General features: G+C 40.1%; 1 protein-coding gene across 7 annotated transcripts in view; it reads right to left on the bottom strand.

Moving 5' to 3' along the window:
- The window catches only part of ST7 (suppression of tumorigenicity 7), a 116,278-nt gene that overhangs the window by 48,747 nt on the left and 44,518 nt on the right, over window positions 1-23,013 (bottom strand). For 5 of the 7 annotated variants that reach the window (XR_006413973.1, XM_044422981.1, XM_044422977.1 and 2 more), the window contains exon 2: window positions 1,757-1,839. Coding sequence is in view for 6 of the 7 variants with exons in the window: in XM_044422977.1 (XP_044278912.1) it covers window positions 1,757-1,839 (83 nt within the window). In the remaining variant the exon portion in view is untranslated. Of the gene's footprint in view, window positions 1-1,756; window positions 1,840-2,339; window positions 2,941-4,545; window positions 4,553-14,983; window positions 14,989-23,013 lie in introns of those variants that run through there. The other 2 variants (XM_044422980.1, XM_044422979.1) reach the window with 2 other exon arrangements.

Below are 23,013 nucleotides of genomic sequence, written 5' to 3'. Positions count from 1 at the left end.
AAGGCCGTTTGGTGATTTGACTGCCTATCACAAGATCTATGTCAGAGTAGTTCTCTGTAACTTTCCTATGATGTGCTCTTAAGTGTTTGGTTCTTTTGTTTTGTTGCCAGCAATATGCCTTTTGAACAGAAGCATTTAACATCAAATCTTCCATCTTTAAATGCGCTTACATCTCCATTGGCTAATGTTTGCTTGATTCAAGATGCAAAGAGCTTTACTAAAAGGATACTATTTTAAAAGATTAAAAAAGATAATACATGAGAACTGTTGCATCTCAGCTAGATGAGGAATAATGGGGTATTATCTCACATTAAACTGATGGGGACTCAACAGATTATTTAAAAAAATAAAACTATATCAAGATTTGTCACATTTATGAACAGCAGAATATGCCATGAAGTCATCTTCCTCTCTGATTCTAAGAAAGCAAAGTAAATTAAACAATAAAAATAGATGGTCACACTTTTAGAATAATTATTACAGAAATAAAACAATACTCATGGAAATATACAATGTATAAGACACAAACAATAATAAACATTTTTGCAAAACAACAAAAAAGGCAAATCCAGACATTTTTCAATTTAAGTATTAAAGTGAAAATTTTCTATGAATAAAAGTGTACTAGTTACTGTATGCCAGGGCTTTTAAAATTCCTACAGTCCAGGAACATGAAATTTTCTCGGAGGAGTTCTCAGGAGCCATAATACTATGGTGAATCAAAGTAAAATGGATTGGTCAAAAATAATGATTTGGCCCACAGGCTGGAAGTTCAAAGCCTCTGCTATATGCTAAATAATTAGTTATCCAGCCTGCACCTTTACAAATGATAATGATCATTCTGTATCCATCTTATTTCTTTAAAATACATTCATTCTGCCTTTCAACCTGACACTGTTTACAAGATAAACATTTAAAACAACAGATCTTGTGGAATACAACTATAGAACAGTGCAACAGAATTGCCAATTGACTTTGGAAATGATAAACGGGTAGATATGTTAGTGATAATAAAATAAAGATGAGATGCAATATTTTACCCTTTTTTGAACATTATTAATGTAACCCAAACATCACTGTTGGTAAAATGTGGGGGCCTTTGGATGCTCGTGATGGAGGAGTGAAGGAAGGAAGGAAGGAAGGAAGGAAGGAAGGAAGGAAGGAAGGAAGCCGGCCGGCCACATTAGAGATAGATTGATAGATAGTCTAAATTAGCTTCTTTAGGTGTGTGATACATAACCTATGCTTTTTGTTTTTTTTTTGTAGAGCCAAACTTAGTTTTCTGCTATGCATATGGGTACATGTTGTCCCTTAATCTGGTCAGAATTTAATTTTAGTTCCACTGATCTCAACAGGAAAAAATATACACATGTTTAACTCTCCCCTACTGAAATCATTAGAACCATAAAGTGCTTAGCTTCATTTGGACAATTACTTTATTCTGAAAACCCAGTCTGCAGTCCCAAACTACTTGTATGTTGACTGCTGTAGAGCCACAGGAAATGGCAGATGCTTCTTAGAACTGGCATTTCTTGAAGACATCACCAAAATCTGCCTCAGGAGGTCTTTGTTCTGGAAATGTTAGAGACCAACTTCAAAGCTCGTGATTAACCCAAATTCTGTTAAATACCTAGACATGCAGTTGGTTGAGAGAAGAATACTAACAAAGATAAATTTTTTGTAGATGTAGAAATTAATGTTGCAAAGTATTACAGATGTGAATTTAGAAAATGCAGAATGATTATCTGGTACTTACCAAAATAAGCCCTGAGATTAATGAGGAAGTGCCTGTTAGGGCAACGTAGAACTTAGGAGTTAATGTGTTCAAGAACATACTCACTGAAAGAGAAAAAGAAGAAATAATGACTAAGAAATGGCATTTTCTCATCTTTTCCTTTTCCACCATCAGCAAGCCCAGCTAATACTAAATAACGTGTGTTTAAAAAGTATCTTCCCTGTCCTTCACCTCTCCGCCCTGTCTGACCCAAAGATGAAGTAGTAGCAGATTTTTGCTGGTGAGAGTAGTTCCTCTCATTAAAACACAACCAAACATGCACACCCAGAGAAATCCTATTACAAAAGCATGTTAGGAGTTGTCTATTAATTTATTTAAAATGTCAACAACCAGAAAGCTGTAAGATGAATCCAATTCATGTAAGAACACCAGCCGACCCATCTCCATCCACCATTCCAGTGTGTTGGACAGTTTCAAACTTCTGTTCTGCATGTAGGCAATACTCCATATGCAAAGGATCACCTTCTTGTCACAACCACAACCCAATCTAAGTGGGGAACCAAGGGTTTAACTATCCATTATTTCGCAGCAGTTGAGTTTGTACCAGGGCTGGGTTTGGAGGCAGGCAATCCAGGTGACTTTCTAGGGTGCCAGACATGTGTGGTGTGACTGGTGAATGTGCAAAGTGACAACTTTTGAAAATATATCTACTTTTAAGAGCAGTCAAAAAAAGACAGGCACTACTTCTGTTCTACGGATAAAAAATGCAACTGCCTTGCCTTTAATCTTTCTGACACAGTGTTTCAGTTAAAGCAGGCAAAAGACAGTAAGGGAGACTGAAGAAAAAGGTATTAAAGAATTTTCAGCTTAAATGGGGAGAGGGTGATGTGACAAAGGCAGGGGCTGGCAAACAGGAAACAAAACCTTACTAAGTTTAAGGAAGAAATTCCAGGTATTATGAATCTCTGTATCTAGATCTCCTTAGATGTACCAACCATTCCTGAATTTTTCCCTTTCTTGAATATTCTGCAAATGGCCCTCTACTTTTGTGTCTTGATCAATTTTGTGATGTTACAGTCACTCTTAAACATTTACAGTATCTATAACAAGATTCCCCTTTTTGGACCAGTGAGAATTTGAAACATGTCTGCGGCTATCAACACAAAAAGCCTTATATTTGCTTTGGCATTTACCTGTTGCATATATAGATTTTATTCAGCAAAACCTTTTGTTTTACATCCCTTGGTCATTGCAACATCTCTTTAAAAAGAGATTGTCCAGTTCAACTAATTGTTGGAACTACAATATATCCAATACTTCTTATCCAATACAATATATCCAATACAACATATCCAATATATATCCAATATATCCAAAACCATATGTTTTGCCTGTGTCCAGTAACTCCTTCATTTTGGGGAGAGGTTATTACACAATAAATTTTGTAGTGGAACAATCATGAATATCTGATGCACACAATCCTTTAAATTATTTACCTGCTTCATGGAGATTAACACATAGAAGAAGAAATGAATTCTATAAGGTCTTTTGATAGCTAAAAGTCTCATATTACAAAATTGTAAGGAAAAACACACACCTCCTGTTATGCAATGGCCTGTCCTAACAACTCTTTCAGTATATAAATGGGTGACATGCATACAAACACCAACTTCCAATACTTAACACTTTTTGATCTGGTCCTCTTTTGTTTATGCTTCTGTATAATTTTTATAAAGTTGCATACATTTTCCCAAAATCCATATGCATACATTAAAATTGAGGTTGCTCTTTAAGTGGGTGCCCACAGGTCCTATGATGGAAATTCCTTCATGGAAGCCAATAGAAGCGACACCAGCACACTTCACACTAGGGACCCCTGCTCTATACACTTAGAGGAAGCACAAGTATCTATCATTAATATACAGTCAATTTAATTAATAAGCAGAGTTAATTCACATGTAAATCTCACACTGGTTGAACATTCACTATTGCATCTTGTTGTGTTTCACATGGAACTGGACCCTAATTCTAACAGGAGTTCAAAAGACAAGGAATTTTCAATGGGTTTCACACCTGCCAACAGACATGTAGACTACAATATTAAATCCACTTAGCTGGAAGTCTGGTTAAACTGAATAGGATTTATCTCTGAGTAAACATGTGCAAGATTGCACTGTTAGAAACCTGGACAATGTAACAGCAAAGCTCCATCACCTGCATCCATATACACCTCAAACATTTTACATTGTAGAAGGATGTGCCATACCTCAATTCTTTTCTGCGCATCATCCCACCCTTCAATATACCAATTATCCTGAAATTCATTGCTGCCTAAGGCAAACCATTTTGTGTTGGGGAAGATGAACCATAAATAGCAGGAAAGAAAAATAATTCCCCAAATCATTCTCATCTATCAGCTTCAGCTTGTTATGCAGTTCAAGGTGATGATAGCAATACTGGGGGTATTGCATACACACCAAGTACCCATTCTGGTAGAATATATGCTGTTCCTGCCAGTAGTAGAACATCAGACTGCAAGCATCACCTATGAAATTATTGGTGATTTATTCCTAGTATAGTCCAGTGAAATATCCTTTTCTGTACTGCTAAAACTGAAACGACTCTTCATTCTAATATATATCTGATATAATGGAGTTATACATCAAGCCATCAGTGTTGTGTCTTATTTGATTCCTTGTGTTGCAAAGAAAAATGCATAAGCTTTTAAGCTTTTAAAGCTTTCAATATCTGAAGAGGCAGGATATGAAATTTTAATAACCCCAATATGTAGATTTGGAACTATACATGACAGTGTTGCTGAAGGCCACCAGACAAACTCTACAATGAACAGGGATTTGAACCTTAGACCTCCTAACTCCATAAGGATGAATTCATCTGGACACAGTATCCATATATTAAAGATGCCACATGTAAAGCAGCTAAAGCTTCACCTACTAGCCTGTATTGCCATTACAATGTTTGAACAGTGTCAATAATATACATGTTGTCATTAAATCCAAGCACATCCTATTCCATATAAAAGCTCAAAGGCTCCGCTATTCAATGCAAAAATAAAGAATTAAGGGAGCACACGATCACAGAGGCATTTGGCTCCAGTTTCTACAATTTATCTAGACTACTTCTAAGTTCAGCATTCTGGAGATGAAATGTGAGTTGGAGACTACAAGAATTTTGTTTCAGTTCATTAAACATCAGAACTTGTCCTGGTCAGACTGCCAAACAAGACTGCATTTTTTGGGCAAAGCTTGCATATTTCCGTACTTGAGCTTGCATTCATAAAATGCATTTGTTAGAACAATGTGTGTTTTTCAAAAAGTACATTTTGGGAAGAAAACACAATTTGTTTTAGCTTATGCACTAATGTTGCACTAAACTGCACCTTCCAATTTCAAACAATAATTTGAAATGGGAGTGCTGAGAACTCTGATGAGTAAAGACCCACTGATTCTCCCAACTTTGGCCAAAAATGTATCTAAAATCAAACAGATAAGCACTGACTGCTAAATATATTTGGGATTATTTTGCCTGGATATGCACATGAGTAAGCAAAGTTATGCTAGTATCTTGCTCTAAATGTCTCCTTAGCACTGTCAACTAAACCTACTATGTATGCATAGAAGATGTTACACAGATATACCTCCTTCAGCTTCCTTGTGGTAGCTTATGGAACATTACTGTCAGGTTAAAGCACAAACACATCCAAAGTCAGCTTTGATTCCTAAATGCTTTTGCTATGTAGATCGACTGTTTCTCACTGTCCCGTGGAGCACAAATATTCTTTATGCCAGTGAGATCAGGGCTCACAATATCTGCCATACATTTTCTCCTTGCATTAGCAGAACAAGTTCAACTAAAGTTGATGGTCTCTGTGTGTTTAATAATCGCTCTTACTTGGTATGCTATGGACTATTGCTGCCTGTTGCACAACTTCACAGATGACCTATGGCTTTTACATTTTGCCTCATTTTTGGCTCTATTCTAGTTAATAATCTTCTCCTTTAAGTGTTTCAAAATGGAGGAGGCTAAGTTGCAAGAATGAGAATTTTAAAGAAGTGAAACAAAACAGCTGCAAAGCAAAAACCTCAAGAATACTTCATAACAAGTGTTCTGTTTCCTTCTGCCAATCCAGGCAGCACATCTCCACATAGTCCTAGTAGATTGTTGCATCCTATGAAGTGGATAAACATTGTGCTTTTTAAATTTTTTATTAAACTTGCAAAACCAATACAATTAATATAGTAACAATCAACATAAACGTTATTAACAAACATAATTAAACAATACATTCATATCAATGCTACCTCCACCATGACCAACAACTCTAGTTCCTTAATGTAAGATCATGTATTCATTCAGGTTGCCCTGCTTCCCTTCCAGAACTGCACTGACCCTTGTGGTGGTTCACACCCCTTTCCTTTTCTTAAAACATATTCAATAAAAGGTCTCCAAATATTTTCAGATTTGTTTTCATTTACCAAACTGTTTTTTTCCATTGTGGATAAACATTATGGTCCAGCCCCTGAAACCATATGTGAAAATATACATTGAAATCAGTGCTGAATTTTGGTGAGCAGGCAGTATCTGGACATGGCCTAAGAAATATCAGAGTCCAACTGCTTTTCTGGTAGCGCTCATCTTCATGCTGGACTTGGCAGATTCACAGCCTGTTTTGAAGGTCTCATAGCTGAATATTCCATTTTCACGGCACACTGCATCTAGTTATATATTTTGTGTGTATATCCATTTTTTCCAAAGAACTCAAGAATATGTATGTGGTTTTCCCTTCTATTGTCCTCTTACAATAATTCCATTAGGCTGGGAGATGTTGGGTGGATTCATACAACTTGCCTGTAGTTCTGATCACCAAACCCAAAAAAGGACATGGTAGAGTTGGAAAAGTACAGAGAAGAGCAACTAAAATGATCAAGAGGTTGAATGAATTCCACTAGGAGGAAAGGTTGCACAAGTTGAGAATATTTAACTTAGAAAAAAGCCAAATCAGGGAAGATATGATAGAGAACTTCAAAACTATGCATGGTGTGGATAAAAAGGAGAAAAAGACATTAGAGTTTGGGGTCATCCCAGGAAGATGTTGGGTGGGAGATTCAGAAGAGATAAATGGAAGTACTTCACACAGGCTTATAGAATTCGTTTCCATGAAAAGTAATAATGGCCACTAATTTGGACAGCTTTAAAAGGGGATTGGGCAAATTCATGGAGGAGAAGGCTACTAAGAGAGCAACGCCGGATTGGGGTGCGGGGTGCGCGGGCGGGCACCAGCTTAACTTGCTGGATGCGGCTTGGGGCCGGCGGCCGAAGGGCGACGGCCAAAGGGCAGTCGCTGCCATTTGTGGCCGTGCAGGGGCTGGGCTGGTGAGGGACTGTCAGTGGGTGGAATGTTATATTGAGGGGTAGATGGGGAGTTCTACATTGTTTTAAAATATTTTTATTGTATTTTAATCTGTTTTTATGAAGTCATCCCTGGCCACGTCAACAGTTGAGCTACCTGGGGAGCGCATGGGCACCACCATTGGGGTGGACACAGGCAATGGACATTACAGCGGTGGGGGTTTAACGTGTCCGCATAGAAGAAAGAGGGACAGATGGTTGACACCTGGTTGAAACAGATGGTTCTACCTCCAGCCAGAGGGTTCCAGGTAGTCTTGTCAACCGCCCCCCGGGCCTGACGGTGCTGTTGCTTAATGCCAGGTTGGTCCACAATAAATCATCCCTCATCCACAACCTGATTGTGGATGAGGGGGCCGACCTGGCTTGCATAACAGAGACCTGGGCGGGGGGGGGGATGTCGCCCTCTCTCAAATGTGCCCACCCGGGTATCTGGTTCAGCACCATTCACGCCTGGGAGGGGAGGGGGGTTGCTTTGGTTTACCGAGCCTCCATCTCCCTCGCGGGGCTTCCAGTCCCTTCGAGGCCTGGGCTAGAGTGCCTCTACTTGGTATTGGGCAACTGAGACAGATTGGGGATTCTGTTGGTGTACCGTGCACCCTTCTGCCCAACAGTCTCCCTGCCTGAGCTGACGGAGATTGTCTCAGATGTTGGTCCTGGGGGACTTCAATCTCCACGCCGAGACTGGTCTGACCGGGACTGCTCAGGACTTCATGGCCTCCATGATGGCCATGGGGCTGTCTCAACATGTCACAGGCCCGACCCATGAAGGTGGACCTGGTTTTCTTGACGGAGCATGAAGAGGGTGGTCTGAGGATGAGGAATTTATGTCTGACACCCCTGTCATGGTCAGATCACTTCCTCATGAGGTTTGTGCTTGAGAGCGGCCTTTCCCTCTATAAGGGTGAGGACCCGATCGTGTGGGTCCGCCCCTGGAGCCGGATGGATCCGGATGGATTCCTGAAGGCCCTAGGGGAGTTTCCGGCTGACAAGACTGGTGCTCCTGTTGAAGTTCTGGTCGAACTAAGGAATAGGGAAATGACCAGGGCTACTGACACGATCGCTCCTAAGCATCCTTTCCCACCGGGCAGAGCCCGCTCTTCCCCTTGGTATACACCTGAATTGCGGGCGATGAAGTGGGCTGGGAGACGTCTAGAGCGTAGGTGGAGGAAATCAAGGGATGAATCTGACCAAACACACTTAAGAGCCCATTATCGGGCCTATGCTGTGGCGGTGAGGGTGGCGAAAAAGAAATTCTTATCCGTTTCCATTGCCTCCTCACAATGCCATCCGGAGGAGCTTTTTTGGGTGGCACAAGGGCTGGTTTGTCCCGGCTCTAAGAAAGATCTGGTTCCACCCTCGAAGGCCGACTGTGACGACTTTGCCAAGCATTTCAGGGAGAAAATCACTCAGATTCATCACGAGCTGGACTCCACTAGTGATTCAGAGGCTTCTGGGGAGTTATTGATGGATGAATTTCAGTTACTGTAGCCCGATGATGTAGACAAGGTGCTTGGACGAGTATGTCCCACCACCTGCCTATTGGACCCTTGCCCATCTTGGCTAATTAACAACACCAAGCACGGGATTGGGATCTGGATCTTGGAAGTGGTTAATGCCTCTCTGAGGGAGGGCCAGGTACCTGCCCCTTTAAAGGAGGCGGTAGTCCGACTGGTCCTGAAGAAGGCGTCACTGGATCCAAAGATGGCCACTAATTATAGACCAGTAGCCAACATCCCGTTTTTGGGCAAGGTGTTAGAGCGGGTGGTGGCGGGACAACTCCAAGCACTCTTGGATGAAACTGATTATCTGGACCCATTTCAGTCCAGCTTCAGACCCGGGTACGGTACTGAATCTGCCTTGGTCGCCCTGTGCGATGACCTGTGCAGGGAGAAAGACAGGGGGAGTGTGTCCCTGTTGGTTCTCCTGGACCTCTCAGCGGCTTTCGATACCATCAACCATGGTATCCTTCTGGACAGGCTAGCGGGATTGGGGGTCGGAGGCACTGCTTTGCAGTGGTTCTGCTCCTATCTCAATGGCCGATTCCAGAAGGTGATGCTGGGGGACTATGGTTCTGCGCCATGGCAGCTATGCCATGGAGTTCCCCAGGGTTCCATCTTGTTCCCCTTGCCATTCAACATCTACATGAAACCTCTGGGTGAGGTCATCAGGAGGTGTGGGCTGCGGAATCATCAGTACGCTGATGATACCCAGCTCTACCTCTCATTCTCTGCCAATCCAGATGTGGCAGTGGCTGTACTGAACCGGTGCCCGGCCGAGGTAATGGGCTGGATGAGGACCAATAAACTGAAGCTCAATCCAGACAAGACAGAGGTCCTGTTGGTTGGCAGATTGGGCTTCGGGGAAGGGGACCTGAACTTAGTCCTGAATGGGGTTGCACTCCCTCTTAAGGACAAGGTCCGCAGCTTGGGAGTGCTCCTCGACCCAGAGCTTTCACTAGAAGCTCAGGTGACAGCGGTGGCGAGGAGCGCTTTCTTTCAGCTTCGGCTGATCCATCAGCTGAGTCCCTACCTGGAGAACGACTGCCTAGCGACAGTGAAACACACGTTGGTGACTTCCTGACTTGACTTCTGAAACGCGCTCTATGTGGGGCTGCCCTTGAAGATGGTCTGAATACTTCAATTGGTTCAAAATAGAGCTGCCAGGCTGCTGACGGGGACTGGACGTTATGTTCACATGACTCCAGTTCTCCGTCAGCTTCACTGGCTCCCCATTGAAGTCCGGGCCCAATTCAAGGTGTTGGTTATGACCTATAAAGCCCTAAACGGCTTGGGTCCTAGTTACCTGAAGGAGCGCTTACGTCCATATATGCCCACCCACCCCTTGAGATCAGCGGGAGAGGCCCTTCTCCGGGAACCCTCCATGAAGGATATTAGGAGGGTAAGTACCTGGAGAAGTCCCCAGAGAGGTCCGCCTGGCGCCGTCGTTATTTGTTTTTCGGCACCAGGCAAAGACCTTTTTATTCAAATGTTATTTTAATTGTTAATATTATTTATTTATTTTATTTTTTGGACCAGGTTGACTCAAATTATATTATTTATTTATTTATTATTTAATTTATTTAGAAAATTTCTATGCCGCCCCAGTCGCCGAAGCCTCAGGGCAGCTCACAAACATAACTTCAATTGAAATAATATAACTTAACAGTATAAATTAACAGTATAACTTAACAGTATAAACAGTATTATAACAGTATTATATTGTTTTATACTGTGTTTATTTATTTATTATTGTGATCTGCCCCGAGGCTTCGGCGAATGGGGTGGCATAGAAGCCTTCTAAATAAAATAAATAAATAATAATCTTGATGGCCATATACCACCTCTTCTAGCAGAGGCAGTACACCTATGTACACCAATTGCTGTAAACCTGGGCTGGTGGGGGCTACTATATTCATGTCCTGTTTCTGGGATCTTGTTGGCAGCTGAATGAACAGAATGCTGGATGAATGGACAATCAGTCTGATCTAGTATGGCTTTTCTTATGTCTTATCAGCTTCAGCCAGAACAGCTAATGGTGAGGAATTATGGGAGCTGCAATGCAAAATCATCTGGAGGGCTACACAATCTCCACCTCTGCTCTAACCACTACATCCATACTTGAGTCCCTTAAGACTTCATTTCTACAGCAGCAGAACAAGGTCAGGCAAAAGTCATGAATTGCCTTGGCGACCACAGCCATATCCTTCTTGACCATCTTCTTCAAAGACTCGATCTTATATTATCTATTCAGTCATCAACACCAACCCTCCTGTTGCAGTAACATATAATGCTAGTTGATTTTTTAAAAAACCAAAGACAACCTACCTTCCCTACCTGTTACTCAGGCAATATCCCATCCTAGAAAGTAAGCCCAGGAATCTTCAGGAAACTCCAGAAGGCCCAAGGCCCCACATGAGGGAACAGGGACATGCTAGAGCTCAGAATAGTTGCCACCATGAAAACTTTTCAGGATTACTATATGGAATAGCCATACAAAGAACTAAAGGCTCCCACATGCTAGTAGTTTCAAATAAAACTCACAACATAAGCTACTTGGCACTCAGGGTAAATGTGTAATTGGACCAAACCTCTTCAGATTGCAGACTGAGCTTTTTATGACCTAAATTTTCTCCATACAAACAAAATTCTTCCAATATGAAAACTAAAGGTCATGGAGAAGAGTTCTGGCTTAGGCTTCTCCCTGAAGTTTTGCATATAAAGACATTCAACTGTGTGAGGCCCCAGTACATCTGCAGCCCAAGTACAGGTTGGCAACTAAGCCAAGATGATCACATTATGTTTATTGATCATAGTCCCTTAGTGGCGGCCCAGTTTTTCATAGCTGGGCTGGAGTAAAATATTTTCTCTCTTTGGGGCTAGAAGTCATTTCTTAAATCATTTTAATATGCAAGAGAATAGAAGTCTCAAGGTCAAACATTTAGGAAAATTCAACCTCTCGATCCAGTTTTGGAAAGGGATGTTCTCTTCCCCGTTTTTCCTTGAGCCATGGACTGCATGCACCCTCTTCCTGCTTTATTGACAAGACCATCTTCAGCACATAATTGTGCAATGCTACTGAATATTTAGTAAAGGAGGATGCACTGTCATAAGGGTATACAATACAGTTTTCATCTACCTTACTCAGTTCAATGGCAGGAATTGGTTTTCTGGTGCAAGTGAGGTTTTTTTTTTACTTTTTGTGGAAAAAAAATCTTCCCTTGCTTTATTTTTAAGCTGAAATTCCTGGTGTTCTCTGAAGATGTACTGGTTGTCCTATTTTGCAGCAGTATACTCGTGTTCATTTCCTAATTTCACATAGGTTATGCATCCAGATTCTTTCCTGAAAGCACAGCATGTCACGCTCAAGTTCCTTAAAACGCAGCTGTGGAACAGTCCGTGCACCACAAGACTCTAAACACTTGCTAAATAGGCCCTTGCTAGGCAGCTGCAATTAAGCTACATCTCTAAACTGCTATGCTAATTTATTTCACTGCATATTCAATTGCACACTAGATGAGAGAGCAACAAAAGAAATAAGTGGTTCGTGCCATAAAACATTTGACAGGAACTATAAAAATGATCCATATCTCAGCATATATGGCAGTCTCAATGAGCCATCAAACAGATTCGATTGCTAAGCCTTTGTAAGGAGACATATATCACATGCAGCTTCTCAATTTTAACAGATATATCCTGTTATGATAACGAAAGCTTATCTCTGGTTGTGGAATCTGGTTTATCAAAAAAACTGATCTCTTCACCTTTTGTTAAATAAATATCTAATTACATAAAAACCGCAAAGCATCCTGTGGTTCCTTACGAGTCCAAAACATTTATGCTGGCATAATCTTTTGTGGATTACAGTCCACTTCAGGAGATGCATGGGATATTATAAATAGTTTTAGGTTTCTGTACTACACGTAATAGTAGTATAATGTGTTTTTATCCCACTGTAATTCACTTAGAAGGGCTTCAGGCCAATATAGTGGAATGAAGGTTAACAATAAATAAAATAAATAACGGCCTAGTTGGCCCATGGACTGCAAGGGTGAGTGAGAGAGCAGGCATCTTTTGTGCAGCATGTTGGACAGTTCAGATTTTAACTAACAATCTCTTGAGCATGATGCAAAATCAACAAAATGGATTAGTCTTAGGATTGTATTAACCCATAAACAAACCACGTCCTATCTTATTCTGTCATTACTTTAAAATGCTATGAAGCTCAGGCACCATCATCCATTATATTTCTAGACCACCTAATAGCTGAAGCTCAATGGACAGTTCACAAGAATTTATCAAAGTACAATAATAAAAATAGATGCAATATACAAATGCAATAAAATACAGCATAAAATTCCAATATTTAAAACAGTTTAACCATCTAAAGCAATTAAAATCAAACTAGTCCTCACTAAAACACCAGACATAGCACATCATGTGCCATTAAATGCCCGATACCAAAAAAATGACAATGTTGGCAACAGACAAGCCTCAGGTGGGAGCTTATGCTCTGCACCTCATCTCCAGCAGTGATTCATGCTCTCCTTTGAACCCCTGGTGGCAATACACAGGGACAGCAGCTCAAATCCCTCCCAACTGCTACTGTTCTCCCTCCTCAGTCCTGCCTAAGGTTGATGATGTTGATAGTAGGTCCTTTAGTAGGGATTTCAGAGTAGACCTGGGGGCAGAATGGTATCTCAGCTTTTTGCAGGGTCTGACATCAGTGTTACTAACAACAAAGCACCACTTGTTGACATGCAGCTAACAGCACTCAAAGATTTCATCAATGGTTTATAGCCCATCCAGGACAACCTACTGCCCCATCACAGACCTTGGGTGGTAGGTTTGTATGTGAACATGTACCATCCCACAAGCCAGGTGCAACACATCACATAAGGAGGTCATCTCCTCTGGGTCTGTCCTATCACAGATTGCTCCTGGGTATCACAACAGCCTTGTCAATCTGTTTCTTCACTCTGTTGGATGAGGACTGTAGCCTGAAGAATGCCTGATTTAAATTCTCATGTTGTGATTCTCTGTCCAAGTAATAAGAAGAGTGTTTTTGCTGGGTCTTCTGAACCAAAGAGGAGGAGGAGGAGGAAAGCTTCCTCCCCAAGGAAGCTGGGTCATGTTTCCACATAAGCTTTTGCTGCATGCAGATTGTAATCCCTGTTTCTATGTGCCATCTGTCTCTAAAAAGCCAAAAATCCATCTCCAACATCTGGTTTCTGGTAAGTATTACCAGAGACCAAAAATACGGACTTTTTTTAAGGAAGAAAAGTGTACTAGTTACCATTTTTATTTTCACTTGCATACAGATTTGTCTCTGATTAATATTGCTTGTGTGCTGTTTGGTTTGCTTTAGAACAGCTTCACCACGGGTATCCTGTTTTCTGTTTACATGATGAAAATGTTTATAACATTAAGCCTTGTTAAGAATGAAGACAACTAGTAAAACCCATTATCAGGAAACACTTAATGTGATTAATTGCTTTGGTTCTTTCTAAGCACCTGGTCAGCATATTGCTCCCTATTTGAATAGAGGATTTCAAAATCAGAGCAAGTGAAGCTGCATCAATTCCATGTAATTTCAGTCTTTCAGTTAAACAAAAGACTCATTATGTCTTATTATCTATGAAAAAACACAGCTTTGCCTAAGAGTAGGTAGCAAAAAATATATTTTATGAACATTTCTGATGGGGTAAATTATAAAATCTCTCAACTTGGCATCTCAATGTTCCAGAGAGAAACTAGGTTAAAGAGTAATTCTCAAAACAATCTTCCCTTACCAGCAGTGTAAATACAAAGCAGACATTTGAATGTAATGTTGACCTTATCTTGTAGCCCCATCAGCCTGCTTTTATTCCATTTAGCACCATTTGTTCACAACTACCTCCATGACCATTTGCTTCCTTTAAACAGATATCAATAATATCATTTTAATTGGATAGTAAATTACATCTGAACAGGTACAAAGGGACTTTCTCTCACCACTAAGCAACTGTAGTCTACCTATGCCGTCAGAATAAAGGACCAAGGATTTCTTGATATTGTTCTGAAGATACAGTTTTTAAGACTTTTCTTAAAGCTTATACATTTATGGTCGTTCTTTCACACCACTTACAAATGTTGTGACAGTACTCCCATATCCACTTACATTCTTACAACTGCATACTCAGTCATTTTTGGTGGGAGAAAATTCCTTTGTAGATTGAGCTGCCCAGGTTTTACATCAGCAGAAGCAGAAAACTCTGCTGCAAAAGCTGAGGTAAATCTATCCAGTCATTTCAGAAGCAAGAGTTAGGCAGGGGATGTTCACAGCTGCATACTCTTTGTTGGGTTCACCTCAAGGAAAAAACAGTGCAAAGCTGACTCTTGAATCCTGCAAAGATACGAAGATCAAGAAGGCAGCCTGCTGAAAAGCTCCATGGAGACCCAGGCTATAATTATCGACAAGTGGGAGGTGGCACTTCAAGTCTGAGTACTCAGCTGCATTAGATCTTTCAAAAACTATCTGTCTTCAAGTTCCATGTGTTCTGGAGAACAGAATTATCATCAAAGTCGTGATCACTCGCCATTAAAAAGAAAGGAAAATTTGACTTCTTTGTCAAGTGTGATTTTATAAAAGGCAAATCATACTTGGAAATGTTTAAAATGTTCACCTTGGTCCCTAGGAGTAGATGGGTCTCTAAAAATGAATCTTGCACTCATTTAAGTTCTGCACTGGAATGAGAAATGCCTGCTGATATTTGTGTGTTTTATTGACTTTATTGCCATAATCTTTAAAACAAAAACAAAAAATCCTCTGCCCTTATGTATAAACAATACATAAAATTGTTTATATATAAACACATGACAAAGCGGGCTCTGATCCACACACAATTTTGCCAAAAGCAGAATTGTTGCTGCAGAGCAACAAAAACTTTGTTTCTAAAAGATGAGACTGGCTGGCCAAAGATTTAAAACCAGAATGTCAAGGCAAAAAACTTAAAATTTCAACAGTATTATTTCCACATTATATAACTGCCAGGCAAAACCCCAAACCATGCAATATGCCATCTTACAACAAACACAAAGAAGAACTATGTGAAATCATCTCACACACTTCTTCCAGTTCAAGATGGTTTAGCTTCCCTTTCTAAGAAAATATAACAAGAAATAAAGCCTAAAGCACAAAGCAAAAAATCATCTAGATAAACCAGGATCCCCTCTTTTTCTTGTAGTGCTTGTTGAATTATGTTGGGATGGGATATTCACTTGTATCTAGCTAGGCTTTGATGCATTACCTTTAGGCAAATACCCTACAAAAAGTCATCAGATGGGCAATCCTCATCAGCCTGCCATGCACCTTGTAAAAAGCCTTCAAGACAAAAAGTGCTTCCCCTCTGGGAGCTAACAGAGGGAATCAGTTGTTTGTCAAAGATGCCTCGAAGAAGGTAATTAGGTTACCACCCATTGGGTAATTAGGTAATTCTAAAGCTCCCATGTGACAGGATTGTATGTTCATCTCAAAATATGTAAACTTGGATGCACACCACATTTCTAGATACAATTTTAGAACCCTGCAAACTTCCATAATAGCTTGAAAAAAATACAGAAAAATGAAACTGCCTTGTTCACACTCATGAATCTGTGTTTTATAAGATGGCCTGAACAGGAAATCTGTAAGGCTGGATGTCTAAAAATGTTCACTTTATGCTCAAGAAAGACTGGTGATTAATTGGTTGTTCTTCGCATTCTCCATTAGCATTTCAGTGCTTATTGAGACTATGTCTATTTAATCAGTCTATTTATTTCAATCTGGCAAAGAGGTCATTTTATTGTATATCGCATTTGTTTTCTTAATGACCCAATTCAAAAGCAAAAGTGATAAATTATGGGTTACTTTGGTTGGAAATCTGGGGATAACTCCAAGAACAAAAAGAACTTCATAAATGTTAGTGATTATGGTTTAAATCCAACCTTCAGTGAGCCTACCTAATGATATCTATTGTTTCTCAATCCCCCAAAAAGAACATAAGAACTCAATACCATCAGATGAGCTATGCTGGATCAGATCAAGGTCCATCTATCATTCTGTTCATGAAGCAGTGAACTGAATGTCTATGAAAAACCCCCAAGCAAGACATGGGGACAACAGCATGTTCCAGCTGCCCACAGGAAGGAGCATAATGTGTCCTCTAGCAGTGGTGGTCCAGGGAAACAGCTTACTTAAACCAAGATAACATAAAGATATATACAGTTCATATGTTGCTTTCACATGGCATTCTTCTGGTAGCCCTCAGAAGAAACGCTGACTTCCTGAAATAATTTAATGGCCATGGGGAAAGAAACAACTGACAAAACTCACACCTATGGAACATTATGATAATTGTGGTCATCATAAAATTGTGATAATGCATTATATACTTGAATAATTATCTTTCACAGCTTTTGTGAAGAAAAGATGTAACAAAGAAACATGCTTAGTTGCTGTCTATTTGCTTTTTAAAGCCAATAAAATTTTCTTTTAAACTAAAACAGGGGAGAGAAGTGTTTGTTGTTGTTCTTGAAAGTGAACACTTTTGGCTCCAAACTGAAAGTAGCCACACACTTTATAAAATATCATTGTCAGTTAAGGGGATAACACTGATGCCAGCTTAATGCCAGCAACCCAAATAAACCTAACCCAACTACAGTATTACAAACTCTTCTTAAAGATTCTCTAGTTGGCTGCCTCTGAAGGTAAACATGAAATACCATAGGAGAGAAGCACTTATCAGCTGTGTTTGGACATCATGCTAAATCAGCTTTTCCCAACATGGTGCTCTCCAGGTATTTTAAGAGCAACTTTCTTCAGCCCCAACCAGCATGGCCAATTGTCAGGAAATCTGAGACTTGCCCCAAACATCTGGGGGACAGCAGGTTGGGTAAAGGCTGTGTTAAACTACAGCTTAGTAATACATGACCAAGACTTGTGGTCAAGACTTCAGACTTGTGTGCTTTCTATCCCCTTTTTCTTGCCACAAGTTTAGGAGTAGGAGTTAGTTGTGTCATAGGAATCCATAACTGTGAGAAATCTTAACGACAGTTTATTTAAACAAGGCAACTTCAGTAACTATGCTTCAAATTAAGCATAATAAAGATTTACCACAATTCCCCATGTTTAGACAACATAGAAGACTGTAGTTAACATAAAGTGGAAGCTTCCAAATTGGTCTTCATATCTGCAGCAGTAGACCAAAGGAAGCATGGTTGGTTCATGCCTAACAAAAGCAAATAGTTACTTACAATCTACATTCAACTACATATTTTGCACATATAATGGCATACTGATGGCATACAATGTGGTGTTAGACTAGGGCTGATTCTAGATACCGCATGATAGATGAGGAGGAGTTTAAACAGAGATGTTACTTAGTAAAGAGGAGGTGTAAAAAAATTTCAGTTTATCAAAGAAGTAACTATTGTTTAATATAAACTATCATAATTACATTTTACTAAGACCCACAAGCCAACCCTTTTAGCCTATCAAGCGCCATTAGTCCAGAAATAAAACTATTCAAACATTTATCTTGATGACTAAGCATTTTATGTTTTGGAACATCTTTTTCTACTGTGATATCACCAGAAAGAATTCTAAAAATAAGTTCTGATTCTTCTAGAAGTGTATTACTTTCAAAAGTATTTTCAGAAAAGGTCTACAGTGCAGCGATACAGCACTGAGGAAGCTGAGGAAAAAACCTCTATCCAAATTCTCAGAATAGTAGTTAGAGTAGTAGTATGACTCATCTAGTTCAATATTTTCTCATTATTTAGATTTTCCCCTTTCAAGAAAATGTTTACGTAATTTATTTAATGTATTTAAACAATTTTTACCCAATAATTAAAATCACATTTGACAAGATGTATACTCAAAGTACATCAATAATTTGTTGTTGCTACATGGTATCATGTTGTCTCTGACAAATGCCCTCTAAAAGGTCCTCTGCTTGACAGCCCTACAACTGGCAAGCAAAACAAAAAAGCCAGGAAAAAAGCCCCAAATCACAAGCCAATAATATCGCAGCAGAATTAAAAGCCGTATCAGAACAATAACTCAGATACTTTTCCATTAAAGAAAAAAATCCTGGCCTGGCACCAGAAAGAGAATGCAGGTTTTTCCAGGCAAGTGTCCCTGTTGAAAACCTCCCACAAATTGGGCACCACCATCAAGGAGGCCCTCTCCTGGTTTCCACTCACTGTACCTCATTTGGCAAGGTACTGAGAAGGTAACATCTAAAGATAACGTCAACACAGGCAGTTTGCAGTACATTAGGTATCCTGGTTGCAAGCTGTAAATGCCATGAAAGGTCAACACTAGCACTTTGAATTGTGCTTGGAACTGGCCCAGAAGTTGCTGCTGCTGCTGAAGACCTGTCAAAATTATGTTCTCAATGCCTGGTAGGAACTTGTCCATCTTTTCCCAGATGGCTGTATCAGAATGCTGTGAAAATACTATCTCCTGAATCAGGGACTCCACTGCACAGGGCTGGTCCTATCATTAGGCAAGGTGAGGTGGTTGCCTCAGGTGGCAAGATACCAGAGGGGATTGTTGTGGAGCACACAAGCTGCCCTGCATCCCCAAAACCGGATTGCTGCTTTCAGATGTGGTGGAGGATGCGATCCCACTGCCAGTACAGTCTCCTTTGCTGCACACAAGGGAGGTGATGACATCATTTCCTTTGCCTCAGGCAGCAACGTCTTGGGCCACCCCAAGCCCTGCAGAAGCCACCTCAAAGGCAGCTATCAGAAGCATTGATTTGTACTACTAAGGAAGCAGAACCTGCACATACTGTTTTCAGTACTACTGTTGCTGGACGAATGCTTAGGATTATTAGCTAAGCCCCAGAGAGCCATTACCTCTTCCCTCCAGCAGGTTAATATAGCAGGGTTTTCACCTGGGAGCTTCCTTGGGTTAATTTAATAGTATTGTCTAGGAAAACCCTTCAGAGATTGCTCTGCAAATCCCAGCTAGAAAGCTAACCAAGATTAGCTTCACGATTAGCTCTGTTTGCAATTTTAAATACACTGTTCGGATACATGTTCCAAAGTGCTAATGACTGTTTCAGAGGGAGGAAGGGATGCCATGGGAAAGACAACAGAAACACAAAACAGTTGTGCTTCTCATGATAGGCTGCTATTAAAGATAAGTATTTCATCTTTATTGCTAATCTGAAACATAATCAACACTCTAGAGCACCAATAAGGTGGCTCCCCAAATAATGGGTATCCCATAAAAGAGTGGGAATTTTGCCAACGGGGTCAACAACATGTCAAGAGGACATATGGTTGTCAGATCCTGACTCTGCCCCTGCCTATCCCCCCAAGTCTTTTATTTTTAACCACACTGAGCAGGAAATAGCTTGTTAAATCTAAGTTTTCTAATTACATCGAGCATATGTCTTTGTTCCTCACAGTTTTGCAATGTAGGACTCCAGCTTCCTGATGAGTGGGTAAGGAAGCCATCTTTCCTAAGCATAATTCAAAGGTTCTGGGGGGGGTCATGAAAAAGAAACCTAGAAAGATGAGCTCTTTATCACCAGGCAGACCACTGCAAGAAATGAGGTTCTATTACAACATAACATTGAAGGCTTGCTTTTGATCTGGAAAGATGTGTGGTGGTGGTGGTAGTAATAGTTATTGGTCCATGGTTTCTCCAACAATGAAACAGGATATTACAGCTGGAGTGCCTGTCTTTTTGCCAAGTATAGGTTGAATTTTTTTTTTTTAGGTGACAAGGAGGATATTTTTATGTACATTATTAAAAAATAAAAAATAAGAAAAGGCCAAGTAGCTATTTTTATCAAACAACTTACCTGATAGATCCAGCTCTTGCACATTATTTGAGGAGAAACAGATTAAACCAATTCCGCCGCCTGCCCAACATCTAGGATTTTTCTGTTGAAAAACATGTCCCACCAGGAATCTACTTCTGTCTCGTCCTATTCTACCAGGAATCTATGTCTACTGGATGCCTAGAATCTGTAGAGAGGGGACCCAGTTCCCACACTTTAGAGTCTGCTTGGATAGATTTGTCTGACTCTGAGGAAAAGGCAGAGGGGCAGAATTGGGCAAATGATTAGGCAGCTTCTGGGCTACCTAATGAAGATTTTGAAGCAGTGTGTGAGAACCAGCCTGCCTTGGAAAAAGAGGGAGACATTTTTGAGCTGGAGGTGGGGGGACGACAATTATAAAGCAACCAGCCTTCCTGCCATCTAACCCTTGCAGGAGACATCCTGAGGGTGCTTTTCTGAAAGAGGAGTGAAAGTTTCAATTTGGATACAACTCTTTACATATACAGATGCTTCTCCCACATCTTGCGGAGAATGTTACCTTGATTGATATTGTTTAGTAACCTGTTAAGCTTTCATAAAAGAACTGTACTTTTAAACTCTCACCCGAGTCAGCTGGAGGGGAAAAGAGGGAGGGAAAGACCTGTTCACAACAATCAAGTCACTTCCACCTCTGAAACTCTGACAGCACTCTGCTGTAAGTTCCTGAGCAAATGCTGATTTTCCAGGCATATTTATAGAAGTGCTTATCTTATGAAACCAAATCTGTTCAGTTTTCCATCTCCCCTCCCCTGGGAGTAGGGAGCATGAAACTGATATTTACTAAAGCTCCATGGTTTATTACAGAGTTGATGCAATTTGAAACTTTGCAAACAGGAGGAAAATAGTATTTACAAAGCAAATAACCAGCTGGGAAAATCAAATATTAACCGTAAGTGACATACATCACGTGAAAGTTTCTAGGAATTATTTCTAGTCTCCTTACGGAACAATGGAAAGATTCTGCTTTTTAAAGGAAAAGGTAGTATGTATATTGGCTCAGTATGTGAATTTTTCAGTAGTCTCCAGCAGTGTGGGAAAGGATATCTGATTACTACTAATTAATTCCACCTTCCTCCCAGTACCATGGATGGGCACTGTTGGGACACCCCTGCCCCCATGACAAACCCAACCCTTTCAAAAGTTATCTGAACATGGAGTCACTGAGGAGTGGGACACATGAATGCTAGGGGCAGAGTCATTAGATGCAGTTCTGCTTCTACCTCCATGTGCTTCAAAGATATGTGTGCAGTGGGGACATTAACTTTCCTTTGTGTATTGCGTATTTTTAGACTGCAAGCATGTGGGCCTGGGCTATCTTCTTTTATCGATTGTACGTAAGCCGTTCCGTTCCGGCTGAGGAATGGGATAAAAATAATTAAAGCAAATAAATAAAAATGAATGAGTAAGACGTGTTTTAGTAAACTGGTAGACATAAACTACTCACCACATGGAGAAACCTTGAGGAAAAGTAGTTTCCACACTGTGGTTATACTGCATACCAAAGTCTTAGTTCATCATAGCATTTCCCTACACTCCTCTCTCTCCCCCCTCCCCCCAGTTGTAGAAACATCAGTATCTTCATTCTCTGTTTCTCTACACAATAAAGGAAGCCCTGGATTGGCTCCAAAATTTAGCCCCAGTACTTGTTTGAAGGACAAGGCCAGTCCTACAATTAGTGATGTGAAACTAAATCAGAGCATATGCTGAAGATCTCTTGTTTGGCTAAATAAATGTAACCAAGCCCTTGTTTTATATCTTGAATGTGAATTGATTTTAATTGTTGTGAACTATCCTGAGCAATGAAATCTATTGAAAGTGCACCATAAAAGTAAACACACACAAATTGTATCCTTAACCAGTCTTCTAAAGCCTCTCAAAACATTCAGAAAATGCTCACATTATAATTATTAAACATATTCCATATTATTTGTTGACAATGAAAAAAGCAGGTGAGTGTTCACTGACATTTGAATGAAGCAATGTATCAAATAAAATATTATTTCTATAGATAGTGGGCTGAACCCAGGTTAGTCACACCTACAGTAGGTCCATTGAAATCCATTATAATTACCTAATTTGTTAATTTTTAGGGGTCAGAAAAAACAATCATTTTCCAGAGGCTTTTAGAGATGATGCATTTGTGGTTGGCACTGAAGTTTTGATAGATGCACAGGGTTTTTAATGTTTTCAATATTTAAAATATTTAATTTTTTAATGTTTCCAATATGTATGCCTTTATTTCTGATGCTTATGGTTTTTGCTGTTGTCTTACTGGTTTAATTTAATGGTAATAGTGTCCTACTCTGTTTTCATCTTCAAAGAGAGAGAAACAAAAAATAAAAGGCTTTGAATGGCAGATATGATTTTTCTAAGATCACAAGTATTTATTTATTTATTTATTTTTATTAAAACATTTTTATGCCGCCCCATTCGCCGAAGCCTCGGGGCGGCTTACAACAATAAATAAAAGTCATTATAATATAAATTACAATAA

Source organism: Varanus komodoensis, unplaced genomic scaffold (genome assembly GCF_004798865.1).
Source record: "Varanus komodoensis strain SLA01 unplaced genomic scaffold, ASM479886v1 scaffold13_1, whole genome shotgun sequence".
In the NCBI taxonomy this organism is placed as follows: Eukaryota; Metazoa; Chordata; class Lepidosauria; order Squamata; family Varanidae; genus Varanus; species Varanus komodoensis.
Note: the sequence above shows the minus strand (reverse complement) of the source record. Positions and strands in the feature narration are given on the sequence as shown.